Here is a 13362-nt window from a genome sequence, read left to right on the forward strand (position 1 = left end):
TTTCTGGCAGGTAGTGGGTGCTTTTGGGTGACTGAGTGACCAGAGAGGTAGGGCAAGGCCGTGTTCACACTGACCACCTCCACGGGCCTTGCACTCTACAGTTTTTCAGGCGTTTTGTTTATTCACCGAGTTTCTCAACAAAACCCTGTGAGGACAGACATCTTCATCATTAAGAGGAGGGACCTGGGGCTCAGAGAGGCCCCCTGCACGGTTATGGCCCCACGTTTCTCCTCCAGGAGGGAAGCCATTGCAAGTGTCAAGCGTGGAGGCCAAGAGGGAGCCCCAAGGAGCTGCCCCATCTGTGGCCAGGCCTGGGCCTGTGGCCCCTAGGCCCTCCCTAGTCAGAGGATTCAGAGAGACTCCCCAGGAGCAGCAACTTGGGGACCCCGCCCCCCAACAGTCCCTCTCTTTCTTCCCGTATCCGTGAGTGTGCATTTCTCAGGGGGCTGTGGATGGGGTGCTTGTGTAGACGGCGTCAGCAGGGCCTGGGCTTAAATCCCTGCTCATGCCTCACACTCTGTGTGACTAAGAGCAAGTGGCTTCACCTCTCTGGGCCCCTGTTTCCTCATCTCTGAGGTGGGGATGCGATGAGAAGATACTTGGAAAACGCTGAGAACACAGCCTGGTACAGAGGTTCTGTGTAAAGAACCAGCTGTGGTTCCTCTCACCTCCCCCCCGAGCCTTGCTCTTCCCTGGTCTCTGCACACAGCCTGTTGTTCTTTGCTCTTGCAGCCCCCTGCGACCCCGTGGCCCTGCCTGCCCCTGTGCCCTCCAGGGCCGGAGGAAAGCCGTGGTGAAGGGCGCTGGGAACTGGCAGGTGTGGGCCTGGGGGCCTAGCCCGGGTGCAGCCCACTGGTGTGGCATTACCCCTGCAGTCAGGTGATGGGCCATGGGGCTGGGGCTATGGGGCAGCTTGGCGGAGTGGGGGGGCCACAGCCAAACAGCACCCCCTAAGGCAGGGTCACCTCGTGGCCCTCACCTGTGGCTGGTGGCATCACAGACTGGGTTTCAGTGTCCCCGTCTGTAAAATGGGGGCAACAGTGCCCACCTTATGGGACTGTCTTACAACCAGGAGAGGGGAGGGATTGTCCTGGCCTGGCCCTCGGTGTGGTGTGAGGAGGGAGGGAGGGAGGGAGGAAGGGACGAAGGGAGAAGCAGCAGAACAGCAACAAAGGGTTTATCTCTTGTTATCGAATCGCCATTTCTGCGTCCTTCCCACCCAGACTTCATTTCCGGTTGTCACTCAGGGTCCCTGGCAGCTCGGGACACAGTCTGCTGTGCTTATGACTAACCAGCCCTGGGGCCTGAGAGGAAGGACAGAGGCCAGGGTCCAGGCCCCTCTCTGCTCTGGGGGGGCCTCAGACACCGTCCTCTCTGGGTCTCGGTTTTCCCATCTGTGCAGCATGGGGTCGGTTCCCACTTGTGGGGGTCACTACCCCTGGGGGGGGGCGGGGGCCAGGGATGCCGGTGTCCTGCAGTGTGAGGACAGCCCGCTCCGCAGTGGTGCCAGTGGCTCCCCATTAAGAGACTGTGAGAAGGCCCTGCAGGCCTGGCCACATGTGGGGAAGAGGGCAAGAGTGTGTGCTGGGCAGACCTTCCGAGGTCTCTTCGCCCTCACTCCTCACGGGTGGGGAAGCAGAGGCTCAGGCAGAAAGAAGTGAGTTGCCCGGAATGACAAGGTTCTTGGGTGGCAGGGCTGGGGTTTGAACCTGGGTGCATCTGGCCAGTGTGCTCATCTACCTTGTAGTTCTGCCTTTCTGGCCTGGATCCATCCAAGGCATTGGTGTGAGACTCTTGGCAGGAAAGTGGATGGATAAATGCTTCCTGACCCAATATGTGGACTCCCTAACCCTAGAAGGTGGTGCTTTTATTATTCCCATTGTGCAGCTAAGGAAGCTGAGGTCCAGAGAGGTTTGGACACATGCCCCAGGTCATACAGCAATCCATCTTTCAGTTGTCTCATAAAACCTGAGGACGTGGAGGTGTCAGGGCCTCTCCTGACCATGGAGGGGCTGCCTGTCAGCTCAGTGGCCCTGTCACCTTCCCCAGGCGGCCCAGTCCCCGTCACTGTCATCCACAGTGTTGGAAATGTACAACACTCAAACTGTGACCTGGAGCTGCTGGTAGCCCGGGCCCCTAGCAAACCTGGCTTCTAGTCACAGTGCAGGCCCGGCAGTCTGTCCCCCTTTTCCTCTACTTCCCCAAGGTTTGGCCGCATTGGGCGAGAGGGGTCGTGTTTGGAGCAGGGCCCAGCGGCAGCTTCACCCACTCTCGGCTCCCAGAAGGGGCTTCTGCTGCTCATTCCCAGGCCCTCCTCCCTTCTCCCTCAGAGGCCCTCTGTGCCTGAGGTCCTTGCAGAGCCTCTCACACCCTTGCTCTACAACCATCTGCGGTTCCCGTTGCCCTCAGGATGAAAGCCAAACCCATAATACAGCATTTCTTAAACTTCGTATGCATCCTCTGGGGAGCTGGTGAAAATGCAGGTTCTGATTCAGCAGGTCCGGGTGGGGCCTGAGAGCCGGCATTGCGAGGACCCCCCGGCAGTGCCGCTGGCCCTCAGACCGCCCCTGGGGGAGCGAGGGGGGCCAGGCCATCTGTGGCCTGGCTCCAGCTGCGTCTCCTGCCTGGTCTCTTCCTCACTTGTCACTTGGGACTGCGTTCATGGCACCTTCCTTCCCATCCTTCAAAGTCAGGCTCAAAAATACCTCCTCGGTGGACCCCCGACAGAGCTGACTGCCCCTCATCTGCACCCCCAGACCCCTTCATCTTGAGAGGCACGTAGCAGCGCCTTTAAGAACAGACCTCTTAGGTGTGAACCTGGCTCCACACTTACAGCTGGGTGACCTTGGGCGAGTCAGTTAACCTTTCTGTGCCAAATATTTATTTAAGCCCTACCTTGTTCCAGAATGGACCAACAGTTGCTTCCAAACCCACTTTTGGATAAAATGAATGAGGTGAAAATGTGCTTGGCGGGCTGACAGGAACAGAGGACAGAGGGAAGATGCTGATCCTCGCCTGTCTCCCGGTGTCTCGGTCCCCTCTGCCTGGCACAGCAGGTGCTCAGAGAAACGCTGCGTGGAAGCTCTCCCATAACCCATGGCATGACCTTTCCAGGAGCTTCTCGTCCACAAAAGTAAATTTCAAAGGAGCAGCGAGAGAGACAGAACCACGGCAAGGTTTTGGATCTTCCGTCTTAATCGCTCATTTAAATGCGTCTGTACAGAGAGCAAATATTTTCTTACGAGAGGGGGTGGATGGAACTCCAAAGGCCTGTGCACCACACGGCCCTCCTCCCTGAAGCGGTTGTAAATGGGGGGAAAGAGGGCGAGGGTCTGTTAAGAGCCGTGTCCCTTCCTGCCTGGTGTGGAGCTGGGACTGCTCCAAGGTGGCTCTCAGTGCCCTGGGGATTGGCAGGGTCTTCATCAACAGCCTTGTTGGGACCATTGCAGGGCACCGTGGACCACACTGAGAGTCTGCACTCCCTTCCTGCCTGGCCCGATTCTCCCAGTAAATGCCTCCCAATTCAGGTCCCCCCTGTCTGACTCAGTGCTCACCATCCCTCCCATGGCTGAGACCTTTGCATCTCTCTTTGACCTTTGACCTCACTACTGGCCCAAGGGCCCCTGCCCCTGAGACATACCTGAAATCATCCGAAGAGGAAGGCACCCTTGGGAGGGGGGCAAGGAATATGACCTGTGGATACAGGGGTACAAAAGACCCCACCCCATACTCAGAGCCTGGATTGTTCTGAATGTGCCACTAGTGGGTCTGGCAGGAGCCAGCATGGGCAGCCCAGGAATTGTGGGCTGGACTCTGCGGTGGGCATCCCCGCTGAGGAAGAAACTCAGATGCAGTCCCTGGTCCTTAACCACGGGGCTGCACCCTCCTTTGCTGCAGGACAGAGGTGAATTTGAGCCCCCTTGTTCCCATGCATCTGAGAGCTTCCATGGGAGCTGGGACCTTATCTGTCTCGTTCTCTGCTGTGTTCAGCTGGATGCAATAAGGAGTTAGTTTTACAGGCTGTTGACATCCCGAGTCACTATCGCCCATCCTCCCCAGCACCTCTGCGGTGTCTGGCTCTCAGCTGGTACCAACACGCACTGGTGGGTGGAGAGCAGGAGCAGCTAGAGAGCTGGAGGAGGGGCCCTGGGTGTCCGTCAGGGTCATCCTGAGCTAGTGCGGGGGAAGCTAGGAGTGTGCTGGGCTGAGGCCCAGCTGGGGCTGGAGTTGTGACCAGCTGCCCCTGCCCATCAACCCAGGACGCACAGCTTGCTCTGTCTTCCCACAGAGCTGCGGGATGCTCTGGATAACAGGCTGCTGGGCTGATTTTCCCCAAGTCCCACCTTACAGGAAAGGAAACCGAGGCCTGGGAGAGGTAGCTGGAACTTCAGTGGAAGGGCCCAGGGGACTCCGAGTGCAAGGATTTCTAAACTGAGACACACCCTGGCATCGTTCCACAGCTGTGTTTTATCTGGCTTATGTCCTGGGAATTCTGTGCAAGATTCTGTTGGAATCTGCTACTTAAAAAAAGGAAAAAAAAAGTTTGGAAGGCCCTGTTCCTCTTTTCCAGGTAGAAAAACTGAGTCTGGGCTGGGAGGCAATCGTTTACCAAAGACCCAGGGCGAGTTAGGGGCAGAGCTGGCCTCAGGGGTCTGTCTGCCTGCGGGCCCTGGGGGAGGCCTGCCATCTTCAAAGACCCCTGCCCAGACTCAGGCTGGGGGGCGGTGTTGAACCCCATCCAAGGATCAGCCGTGACCAGGGCCGTGTCCCCTTTAAGCAGAGAGCAGCCCGCTGCAGTGGGTGGACTCTTGCCCAGCCAGTGGGAGCTCTGAGCTCCACTCCCATAGCCCCTCCCTGGCTCCCAAGGGAGTCAGTGGCACCGGGGAGACAAGAGCAGACATGCTGTGTGGGCTCAGCCGGGAGACCCCTGGAGAGGCGGGTGAGTAACGGGGACCAGTAGGCAGAGTGGCGGGGCCGAACCCTCTGGAACTGCCACCCAGAGAGGGGCCTGGGATGGCGAAGCCTGGGACAGCCACTCCCAGACCCAGAGCTTGGAGGGAGGGCAGGCGTGGGACACCTGGCCAGTGGACAGGGGAGAGGGCTGTCTGTCTGACCGTGGCTGCGGGGACTGAGTCCGCTGGGCTGTCCTGCACGGCATGGCCAGAGGGCAGCGCTCCTGCCTCAGGTGTGCCCCAGGGAGGCGCGTCCTGCCCCTGCGTGAGCTGTGGGCGCCAGCTCCCTGGCCAGGGTGCTCTGGGGGGAGCTCCTACATGGGCTCATGGCAGGAGGCAGAGGCCCCGGCCTGGTGCTGTCTGGTCGGTGAGCCTCAGGCTCTGGGAATGCAGAGGGGACAGGTGTTGCTCAGCTGCCATATTCCTGGGTGGGCCCAGGGCTGGGACCCTGGGAGGGGCTCTGGGGCAGGCTAGGTCACCCTTCACTCCGTGTCCTAGGCCGTCTCGTCAATGCCTTCCCATAGTCGACGTACTCCTGGTGTTACCTCCTTGCAGCAGCTCCAAGGGTATGGACTGTGGTCCCAGTGAACAGACAGATGGGAAGCTGAGGCTCGGAGGGGCCAGTGGCTGACCAAGGCCCATAGTGGCTGAGCCGGGATTGGCCCCCAGATGACTTTTATAGCAGAGCTCCCCCAACCATGCTTCCGAGGGCCCGTGAACTTAGGCTCCCACCTCCCCGCCTGTCGCAGAGGACAGAGACAGGGTTACCCCTAGGTCCCCAGATCATAATAATGTGATTAATAATAGTAGCTGACAGCTGTTGAGACCTTACTCTGTGCCAGGCTCTGTTCGGAGCTCTCTCTGTGCATTTTATCGTTTAATCCTCACACCACTGTGTATTCAGCACTGTTATTCTCCCCATTTTACAGTTGGGGAAACTGAGGCACAGAGGTGTTAAGTGACTTGTCCAAGGCTAGAGCTAGAAGTAGCACAGCTGGGATTTGACCCCATGTGGTCTGCCCCTGCCCCTTCCTGGTGACTCCACTGCCCTCCTGGCTTGGGCACATCTGTCCTCTCAACGTCAGGCCCAGGAAATGGGGTCACCTCGTCCTGCAGTGGTCAGAGCCACAAGGGCAGCAGTGCCCTGGAGACCTCACCTGGGGCACCGCCAAGGAGGTGTCTTTGTCTTCCTCTTCCTCATGGTGCTGCCCCCTCTACCCAGGCTCAGGCCTCAGCATCGCCTGCCTAGACCTTAGCCCCAGTCTCCTCCCTGGCTTCCTGGCCCTCACCCCCCACCACACCCCACCTCCATGCTGCTGTAGGAGGGAGTTTGCTAAAAACTCAGGTTTGATCGCAGCTTCTTATCCTGGCATTCAAGGCCCTTCATGATCTCCCTGGCTTTTTCTCTCTCTGATGACTTCCTTGACCCCCACCCTCACCCCTGCAGCCCCCACCCTAGTCTCCTCCCCAGGTCACAGAGCTTCATGATCACACCTGTCTCACTTGGTGTCAGCACTGAGGCTTTTTTAAAGAAAAGTCTAAAGATGGAGCTTCAGGCACAGTGGGATCCAGGTGCTCAGCGTGATTAGGACTCCAGGTCTCTGCTTCTTTTTAGGCGAGCTTTATTTCCAGGCAGACTCCTCTCCTTGAGGCTGCCAGAGGGCCCCTAGTACCTTAGAGCTTATGGTCAGACAGCTTGATCCTCCTCAAGGAAAGAGAACCTGTTTCCAATAGTTTCAGCAAACGTCCCCAACAGGTGGCCACTCCCTGCACCCTCCACATTTCACAGAGCAGGCTGAGACCCTGAGCAGTCAGGCCACATGCAGTGCTCCTCAGAGAGAGCCAGGCTGGGGCTTGGGGCCAGTGGGGCACAGTGCCCAGGGCCCTTTCTCCTCCCCGAGGGACTCTGCCAGCACGAGTCCTTTCTCAGGCCCATGCCCTGGCCATGCTGTCTTGGTCCTGGGAGGCTTGTTCACCCCACTAACCCTGAGCCCCTGCAGGAAGACATGTGACCGGGGCTGGGGCGCACAGTAGGCTTGAAAGCAGATTTGGGCAGGAAACCCCCATGCCCCACAGTGTCCACTATCCTCTGATTCCTGGCCACAAAGTGGTCTTTGTTCCCAGCTCCTGGGAAGGCTCAGACAGGGTGTGTGTGTGTCGGGGTGGGTGGGAGGGTACTTCTGCCATGGCCTGAGCTGCCCACTCCTCCGGGGGGCCCTCACCAGAACCACCTGGACCTACTGGCAGGGCTGACCTCCTCAGGGCCATGGCTGTGGGAGAAACCCCAGTTCCCAGACCACGGAGGCCAAGGCCTCCAGACCCAGGGAGCCCTGGGTTTGCATCCTGTCTCTGCCTCTTCCTGATTCTATGACCTTGAACAACTCATTCCACCTCTTTGATCCCCATTCTCCTAATCTGTAAGTGGGAATTGAATTTCACATGATTTACTGAGAATTTACTGTGTGCCAGACTCTCCATGCCAAAAACAGCAGTGAACAGACAGGCAAAAACCCAGCCCCCCAGGGCTGACATCATAGTGGGAAGGGGCAGATAGGAAATAAGATCACTAAGTTAAAAGAAAAAAAAAAGTGAGGTCTGCTAGGTAAGGAAGGCGATGGGAAGTGCTGGAGGTGTTGGGAGTGCAGGTGTAAGTTCAAACAGGCCGCTTGGGAAAGATGAGAAGGTGAAGATTCCACAGGTTCCTGAAGGTGGTGAGGAAGGGGGTTTTGTGGGTGTCTGGGAAGGAGCATTCTTGGCAGAGGGAACAGCTAGTTCAAAGGCCCTGAGGTGAGCTTGAGTCTGGTGTGTGGAACGGCGAGGAGACCAGCGCACCGGAGTGGAGGCAGCCCAGGAAAGAGCATTAGGAGGTGAGGTCAGGGAGGCCCGGGGACTGTCAGTTGTGGGGAGAACGTTTGATTTTATTCTGCGCCGGGTGAACTGAGTCTTCACTGCTCCGTTGGTGACCCAGTTTTGTGGGTTTGAGAGGGACGTGGGAGAGCACAGACCCAAAAGGCCATGGCCCTTCTGGAGCCTGCATCCCCACCCCACTGACGTTGGGGCCATCGTGGTCCCATGGAGGGGGGTGTCAGCCCAAGCGTGGGCTCAGGGCCCGGTGCCGGGAGCCCCGCACGCCTTGTGGAAGAGGGATTGCAGCGCTGGCAACCTCTCTGGTCGTGTCCAGCCTGTGGGTGCCCGAGCGCTAACATGGGCCTCCTGGGGGCCGGTGCTGCCTCCCTGGGTACCCCTCTTTTGGGGTCTGTTTCCCTTGTGTTTGGAGGGAGAGAGCAGAGCTGAGGATTAAGGATGTGGTCTGCTGGGGGCCAGAAAGACCAATTCCAGTCTGTCCTCTGCAGCTCCCCAGCTGAGTGGCCTGTCTGAGCTTCAGTCTCCTTGTCTGTAAAATGGGATTGTTAGTGAGCTCGCAGAAGAGTTAAAACATGTCAGTGCTGGTCAAGTGCTTGGAGCAGGCCTGGCACTGGGCGGGCCAAGCCCCGGACTCCTTTGTCAGTCTTTTTTTTTTTCAGTCCTTGGCACCACGTGAAGCAGGCGTCTGCTTTTTAAATCTATTGATATATTTCTTTTTGTTTCCCTTAAAAACATGCATTGAACAGAGCAAGGGTCACCCCGTGGCCGAGCCGATCTCTCCACGGCTTCTGGGGAGGCCTGTCTTCTACGGAAATCAGAGCTGTCACTCCGAGGTCGGCCTGCCACCGGCTTTGATGCCTCTCCATCCAGCTGTCTGACCCGGTCCAGCCCGCCATGGCCAGAGGGCGATCATTCAGTGGGTCAGGAGTGCCCAAAGGAGCCGGGACTGCTGCCGGGAGGGCCACAGGCATTACCCCTGAGTCCCCCCAGGACTGTCATGGGGTGAGGGGAGAAGGCAGGAGGGGGCCCGTGGCTCCGCCACTTGGGAGCTGTGTGACCCTAGGCAGTTCCCTTAACCTCTCTGTGCCTCAGTTTCCTCATCTATAATGTGGGGATGATCATGACACCCACGACGTAAGATTATCATGAGGATAAAGTGGTAATAATTTAAAATTTCTTAGAGTATGGCCTGGGTTCAAATCCTGACCCTGCCCCTTACAATGGGAAGTCACCTAACCTGCCCGTGCCTCAGCTCCACCATCTGTAAAATGGAAATAACTATCATCCCACCTCAGAAGGTGATGGGGATACATGAGACAAAGCTTGTGAAGCACCTAGCACAGCACCGGCACTTAATCAGGAGGAGTTGTTACCATTACTAATGGGAAAATCTTTCTAACGAGGTGAGTAAAAGGGCCAGGGAGAGAACTTCCGTGTGTCCTGGCTCTGTGTACCACATAACCTCGCTGATGCCTCCCACCAACCCATGAGGTGGGCACTAGCCCGCCCACTGTGCCGAGACTCAGAGAGGAGAAGCGACTTGTCCCAGATCCCTTAGCCGGTCGGCAGCAGATTTAGGATCCAAAGCCCATCCTTCCCTTCCCATCGAGCCAGAGATGCCTTCGGAGGTGGGGCCGACCCAGCCAGGATTGGCTGATCACTTGTAGGAGTGCAAGCAGCAATGGGCCGCTGTGTGCAGTTGTGGTTGGACCCAGGGGCGACTGGGGCCCCCCTTCTCCCCAGCGGCACTCGGGCCGGCTGGCCCTGATGCTGGCTTTCTGTCGAGCGGTTATTTTCTCTTCAGCCCAAGTTGAGCCTCCTGGGCATTGGTTTTCCCAGTGGCCCCTCTCAGATGCTGAACGCTCCCTCCTGGAGGCCCGCGGAGCCAGGCATCAGTCACGCCCCCATCGAAGGCCCTCCCCAGCCCCTGCTTCCCAAGCCCCTGTCCTGCTTAGGCGGGACCCTGACAAAGGCAGCCTGGCCAGGGGCTGACTTCCTTTTTCCCTTTCTCAAAGCTCAGTGGCTTCCTGGGGCTCCAGAGAAACAGAGATAAGGAAGGCAAATTAGCAATGCTTTCAGGAGAAATAAAATAAAAAAGAAACCCATCCTCCCGGGCTGCAGCTTGGGGGCCAGGGACCAGGTGTACTGTCTGTGCTCAGCACGGCGTCTCTCCCTCCTGCTCCCCGGACTTGCCCAGCCTGAGTCTGCCGGATGGTCTGGCACTGCTGCGGAATGATTTTCCCTCTGAAGCGACGAGTTCTTACAGGACAGATTGACTGAAGGCAAAAGCTCATAATTGCCCATTGCTGGAAGGAGGAGACAGGAAAAAAACCACTCGGATAAAAATATCTCTGTTTTTTATGCACGTTTCCAGCTGAAAACTGGTGGGAAAGATGTTTTTGAAAAGCCTTCATCTCTAAGCATATAATTACCAGGTCCCAGAACAAAAAAGAGAGCGGGAGTGAGCAGGCATGTTCTCCGAGGGAGGAGGACTGGGGTCCGAACCCTCCTGGGGTTTTCTATAAATAAAATAATTCCCTCAAATTCTCATGCCTGGGCTGGTTGGAGCCAGCGATAGAGGGAGACACCCCCATTTTACAGATAGAGAAACAGAGACTCAAGTCACACGGTTAACTAGTAATTCTGTCCTTGCCTTGGTTCTTGGTTTGAATGCTGCCTGTTTCCCCCTGACCTGAGGATGTTTGTGAGAGTGGGGCACTGTCCCCTCTGAACAAGCATCAGCAGACGTTGTAGCATTCCTTATGGGTGCCTTTCTGAATGTGGCAGGGGTCTTAGATATCCAGAAGCCCCTTATCTGGCCATCAGCTATCCTGAGCGGCCTCTACCACCAAGAGAGGTCATCAAGTCCACACCCTAAAATGCACGTGCCTTCTCTACAGAAGAGTCTCTCAAGTCCTCACTTATTGCCCACTGACTGCGCACAGTTGTATGAGTCTTGGTTTGCATCGTCACACAGTCAGGCCTGTCTGACAGCTGAGCCCAAAGGCAGCAGACCCCACATCTCAGCTGTGCCAAGTGTGCCATCGCAGCCCAGTTTGGCACCGTGTCATTCACTGGATCAAAATTTGAATATTGGGATGAGGAAGGGGCAGAGAGGTAGTGCTGAAGACACACCACAGAGACACCCCAGGAAATGGGTGTTCTGCTTCAGCAGCCAACATCCCGCACCCTCTGCTTCAGAATCAGCGTTAACCCACGGCTGTTCCCCTCCATTCTTTGGGATTCTACGGCTCTGAATTTGGCAAACTTGATTCTCTGTTTTCTTGTCCTTAGGAGATAATCTTCCCCCTCCCCCACCTCCGGACTCCTAAACTTGGAGCCAGCAAGCTTATCTCTGGTCTTCCCAGGACAGCCCTGGAGAGAAGGATTTTCCAGTGGCAGAGTCTAATTTGCATGGGATAAGACAGATTTTAATTCCAGAGTTGCCCACATGAAATACCAGAGACGTTCACTGTCGCACAGTTGATAGAACCCAGTCTTTTTAATTTTATTAGCTCAGAAACGCCTTGTTGAATCTAAATGAGGTGCGAATTAGGGAACCGTAATAGGAGGCGTTATACTTAATGGGGTGTTGCCTGAATCCGTGGCTGCGGATGTGAACACAGGGCCTGGGGGTGGAGGAGGTGAGCAAAGCTGCTGGGGGCCAATTCCCGGGGTCCTGGAAATGATTCGTTATTTCCCACCTTCTGGCAAAGCTAAGGGAGGCTATCCCCGGTCTGGAGAAGCCATTTCTCAATGGTTAGAGCTGCAGGTGGTGAAGGTTCTCAGGCTTCCTTGGACCCAGGTTGAGCTACAGCCTTGACCCCAAGCTGAACCTGACCCTGACCCAGCCTGAGCCCCACCCCTGACTCTAAAACAGCGATTCTCAATGAGGGGTAGGGCGGGGGTTGGGGGGACAGTACTGCTCCCCTAGGGCACATGTGGGTTGTCTAGAGTCATTTTTGGTGTGGTGACTGGGGTGGGATGCTATTGTCATCTAGTGGTTAGAGGACAGGGGTGCTGCTAAACATCGTACAGCATCCAGCAAAAAAAAATGTCAATAGTGCTGAGGTTGAGAAACCTGCTGTAGATTGTAGATTGTAGATTCCTGGTTCTGACTGAGCCCGGACCTTGGCCAGGCTGTGTCCTGATCTTGACCCAGGTTGACACCACCTCTGGCTGAACGCTAATCTGAGCCCCTCCCCACCTTGTGAAAAGGATATGGCTGGGATGGGATAAGAGGCTTCTGCCCCCTGCTGGGGCTGATTTCCTCCCTAGCCCCTTCTCTCCCCCTCCTCTGAAGAGTGAGGAGGGGGACAGTCCTGTGAGTGAGGCCTTGCTGTGGCCAGGGGGCTGGGGAGGGAGTGGCCTGCCCAGAGCTGGTGAATGGTGAATGGGGGTGGGGGCGGAGCGGGGAGGCGGGCCGGGGTGTAGGCTTGGGTGAGGCCTGAGACAGCAGCAGACGCCTGGGGGTGTACAGGTGCCTGGAGGGGCAGGGGTGGCCCCAGAGGCAGCATGGGAGAGCTGGCCCGCTTGACTGTTTGCCAGTTGACCTTACCCATCTCAGTCCAGGGCTGAGAAGGGACTTGGAGAAGGAATGTGAAAAAAAGAACCTGGTCAAGGGAGCCTGGAGCATGGGGCAGGGTGGGCAGAGGCGCCTGGGGTCTGGTCCTGGCTATCTGCAGAGGCTGCCTTGGCCAAGGATTGTGTGACCTTGGGCACGAGTTGTCCCTCTCTGAGCCTCAGCTGCTTTCTGTATACGTGGAATGATAGTTGTGAAGATGGTTAATCCCTGGACCGTCGCGAAGAGCCCAGTCTGTGGTGGGTGCTCCAAAGAGCGTTACTCAAGAGCACAAACAGAGTTGCCCTTGCGGGGAGATGCCATGAGGCTCCCCCAGCGGAGACTCAGGTGGAGCTGGTGGCAGGAAGGAACCCCTCTAACAGGCCACATCCACGAAGCAGAAGATTCCCAAGGCAGGAGGGCTTTGCCTGATGGAAATGACAGCGGAACTCAAGGCCTTTCCTCTCTTTCTCTCCTGCAGACGATGGGCCTTACTCCAAAGGAGGCAAGGACGAAGCAGGGGCTGATGTGGCTCTGGCGTGCCGCAGGCAGAGCATTCCAGGTAACCAGCCTCCTGTCCTTCCCCCTCTCTGTCCTGGAGCATAGAGAGCTGCAGGTGGGGGTCAGACAGCATCGGCTCTGCAGCTAACTCACTTTGTGACCTTAGACTAGTCACTTAACCTCTCTGATCCTCCTTCGTAAGAAGGACATGATTTCACCGAGTGTCATGCAGCCAAGGGTACTGAGGGGTCTTACCAAGTATTGACCTCACTTGTCCTGGAGCTGGGGGCCTAGAATTGCCCCACGCTGCCCACTCACCCCCTGTCTGTTGGCAGAAGAGTTCCGAGGGGTCACCATGGTGGAGCTGACCAAGAAGGAAGGCAGCACGCTGGGCCTGACCATCTCGGGTGGCACCGACAAGGATGGGAAGCCCAGGGTCTCCAACCTGAGGCCTGGGGGGCTCGCAGCCAGGTGAGAAGTGGG

The 13362-nt window shown here is 57.1% G+C and overlaps 1 protein-coding gene across 7 annotated transcripts in view; it reads left to right on the forward strand.

The window, feature by feature from the left end:
* GRIP2 (glutamate receptor interacting protein 2) overlaps positions 1–13362 on the forward strand; it is a 100907-nt gene that overhangs the window by 9274 nt on the left and 78271 nt on the right. For 5 of the 7 annotated variants that reach the window (XM_082413452.1, XM_082413455.1, XM_082413453.1 and 2 more), the window contains exons 1-3: positions 1425–4939; positions 12860–12940; positions 13215–13350. In XM_082413452.1, the coding sequence (XP_082269578.1) occupies positions 4900–4939; positions 12860–12940; positions 13215–13350 (257 nt within the window). In that variant the 5' untranslated portion in view covers positions 1425–4899. Of the gene's footprint in view, positions 1–1424; positions 4940–8152; positions 9221–12859; positions 12941–13214; positions 13351–13362 lie in introns of those variants that run through there. The other 2 variants (XM_082413454.1, XM_082413458.1) reach the window with 2 other exon arrangements.

The sequence above is a fragment of the Balaenoptera physalus genome (genome assembly GCF_965194825.1).
Source record: "Balaenoptera physalus genome assembly, chromosome: 11".
NCBI classification, from domain to species: domain Eukaryota; kingdom Metazoa; phylum Chordata; class Mammalia; order Artiodactyla; family Balaenopteridae; genus Balaenoptera; species Balaenoptera physalus.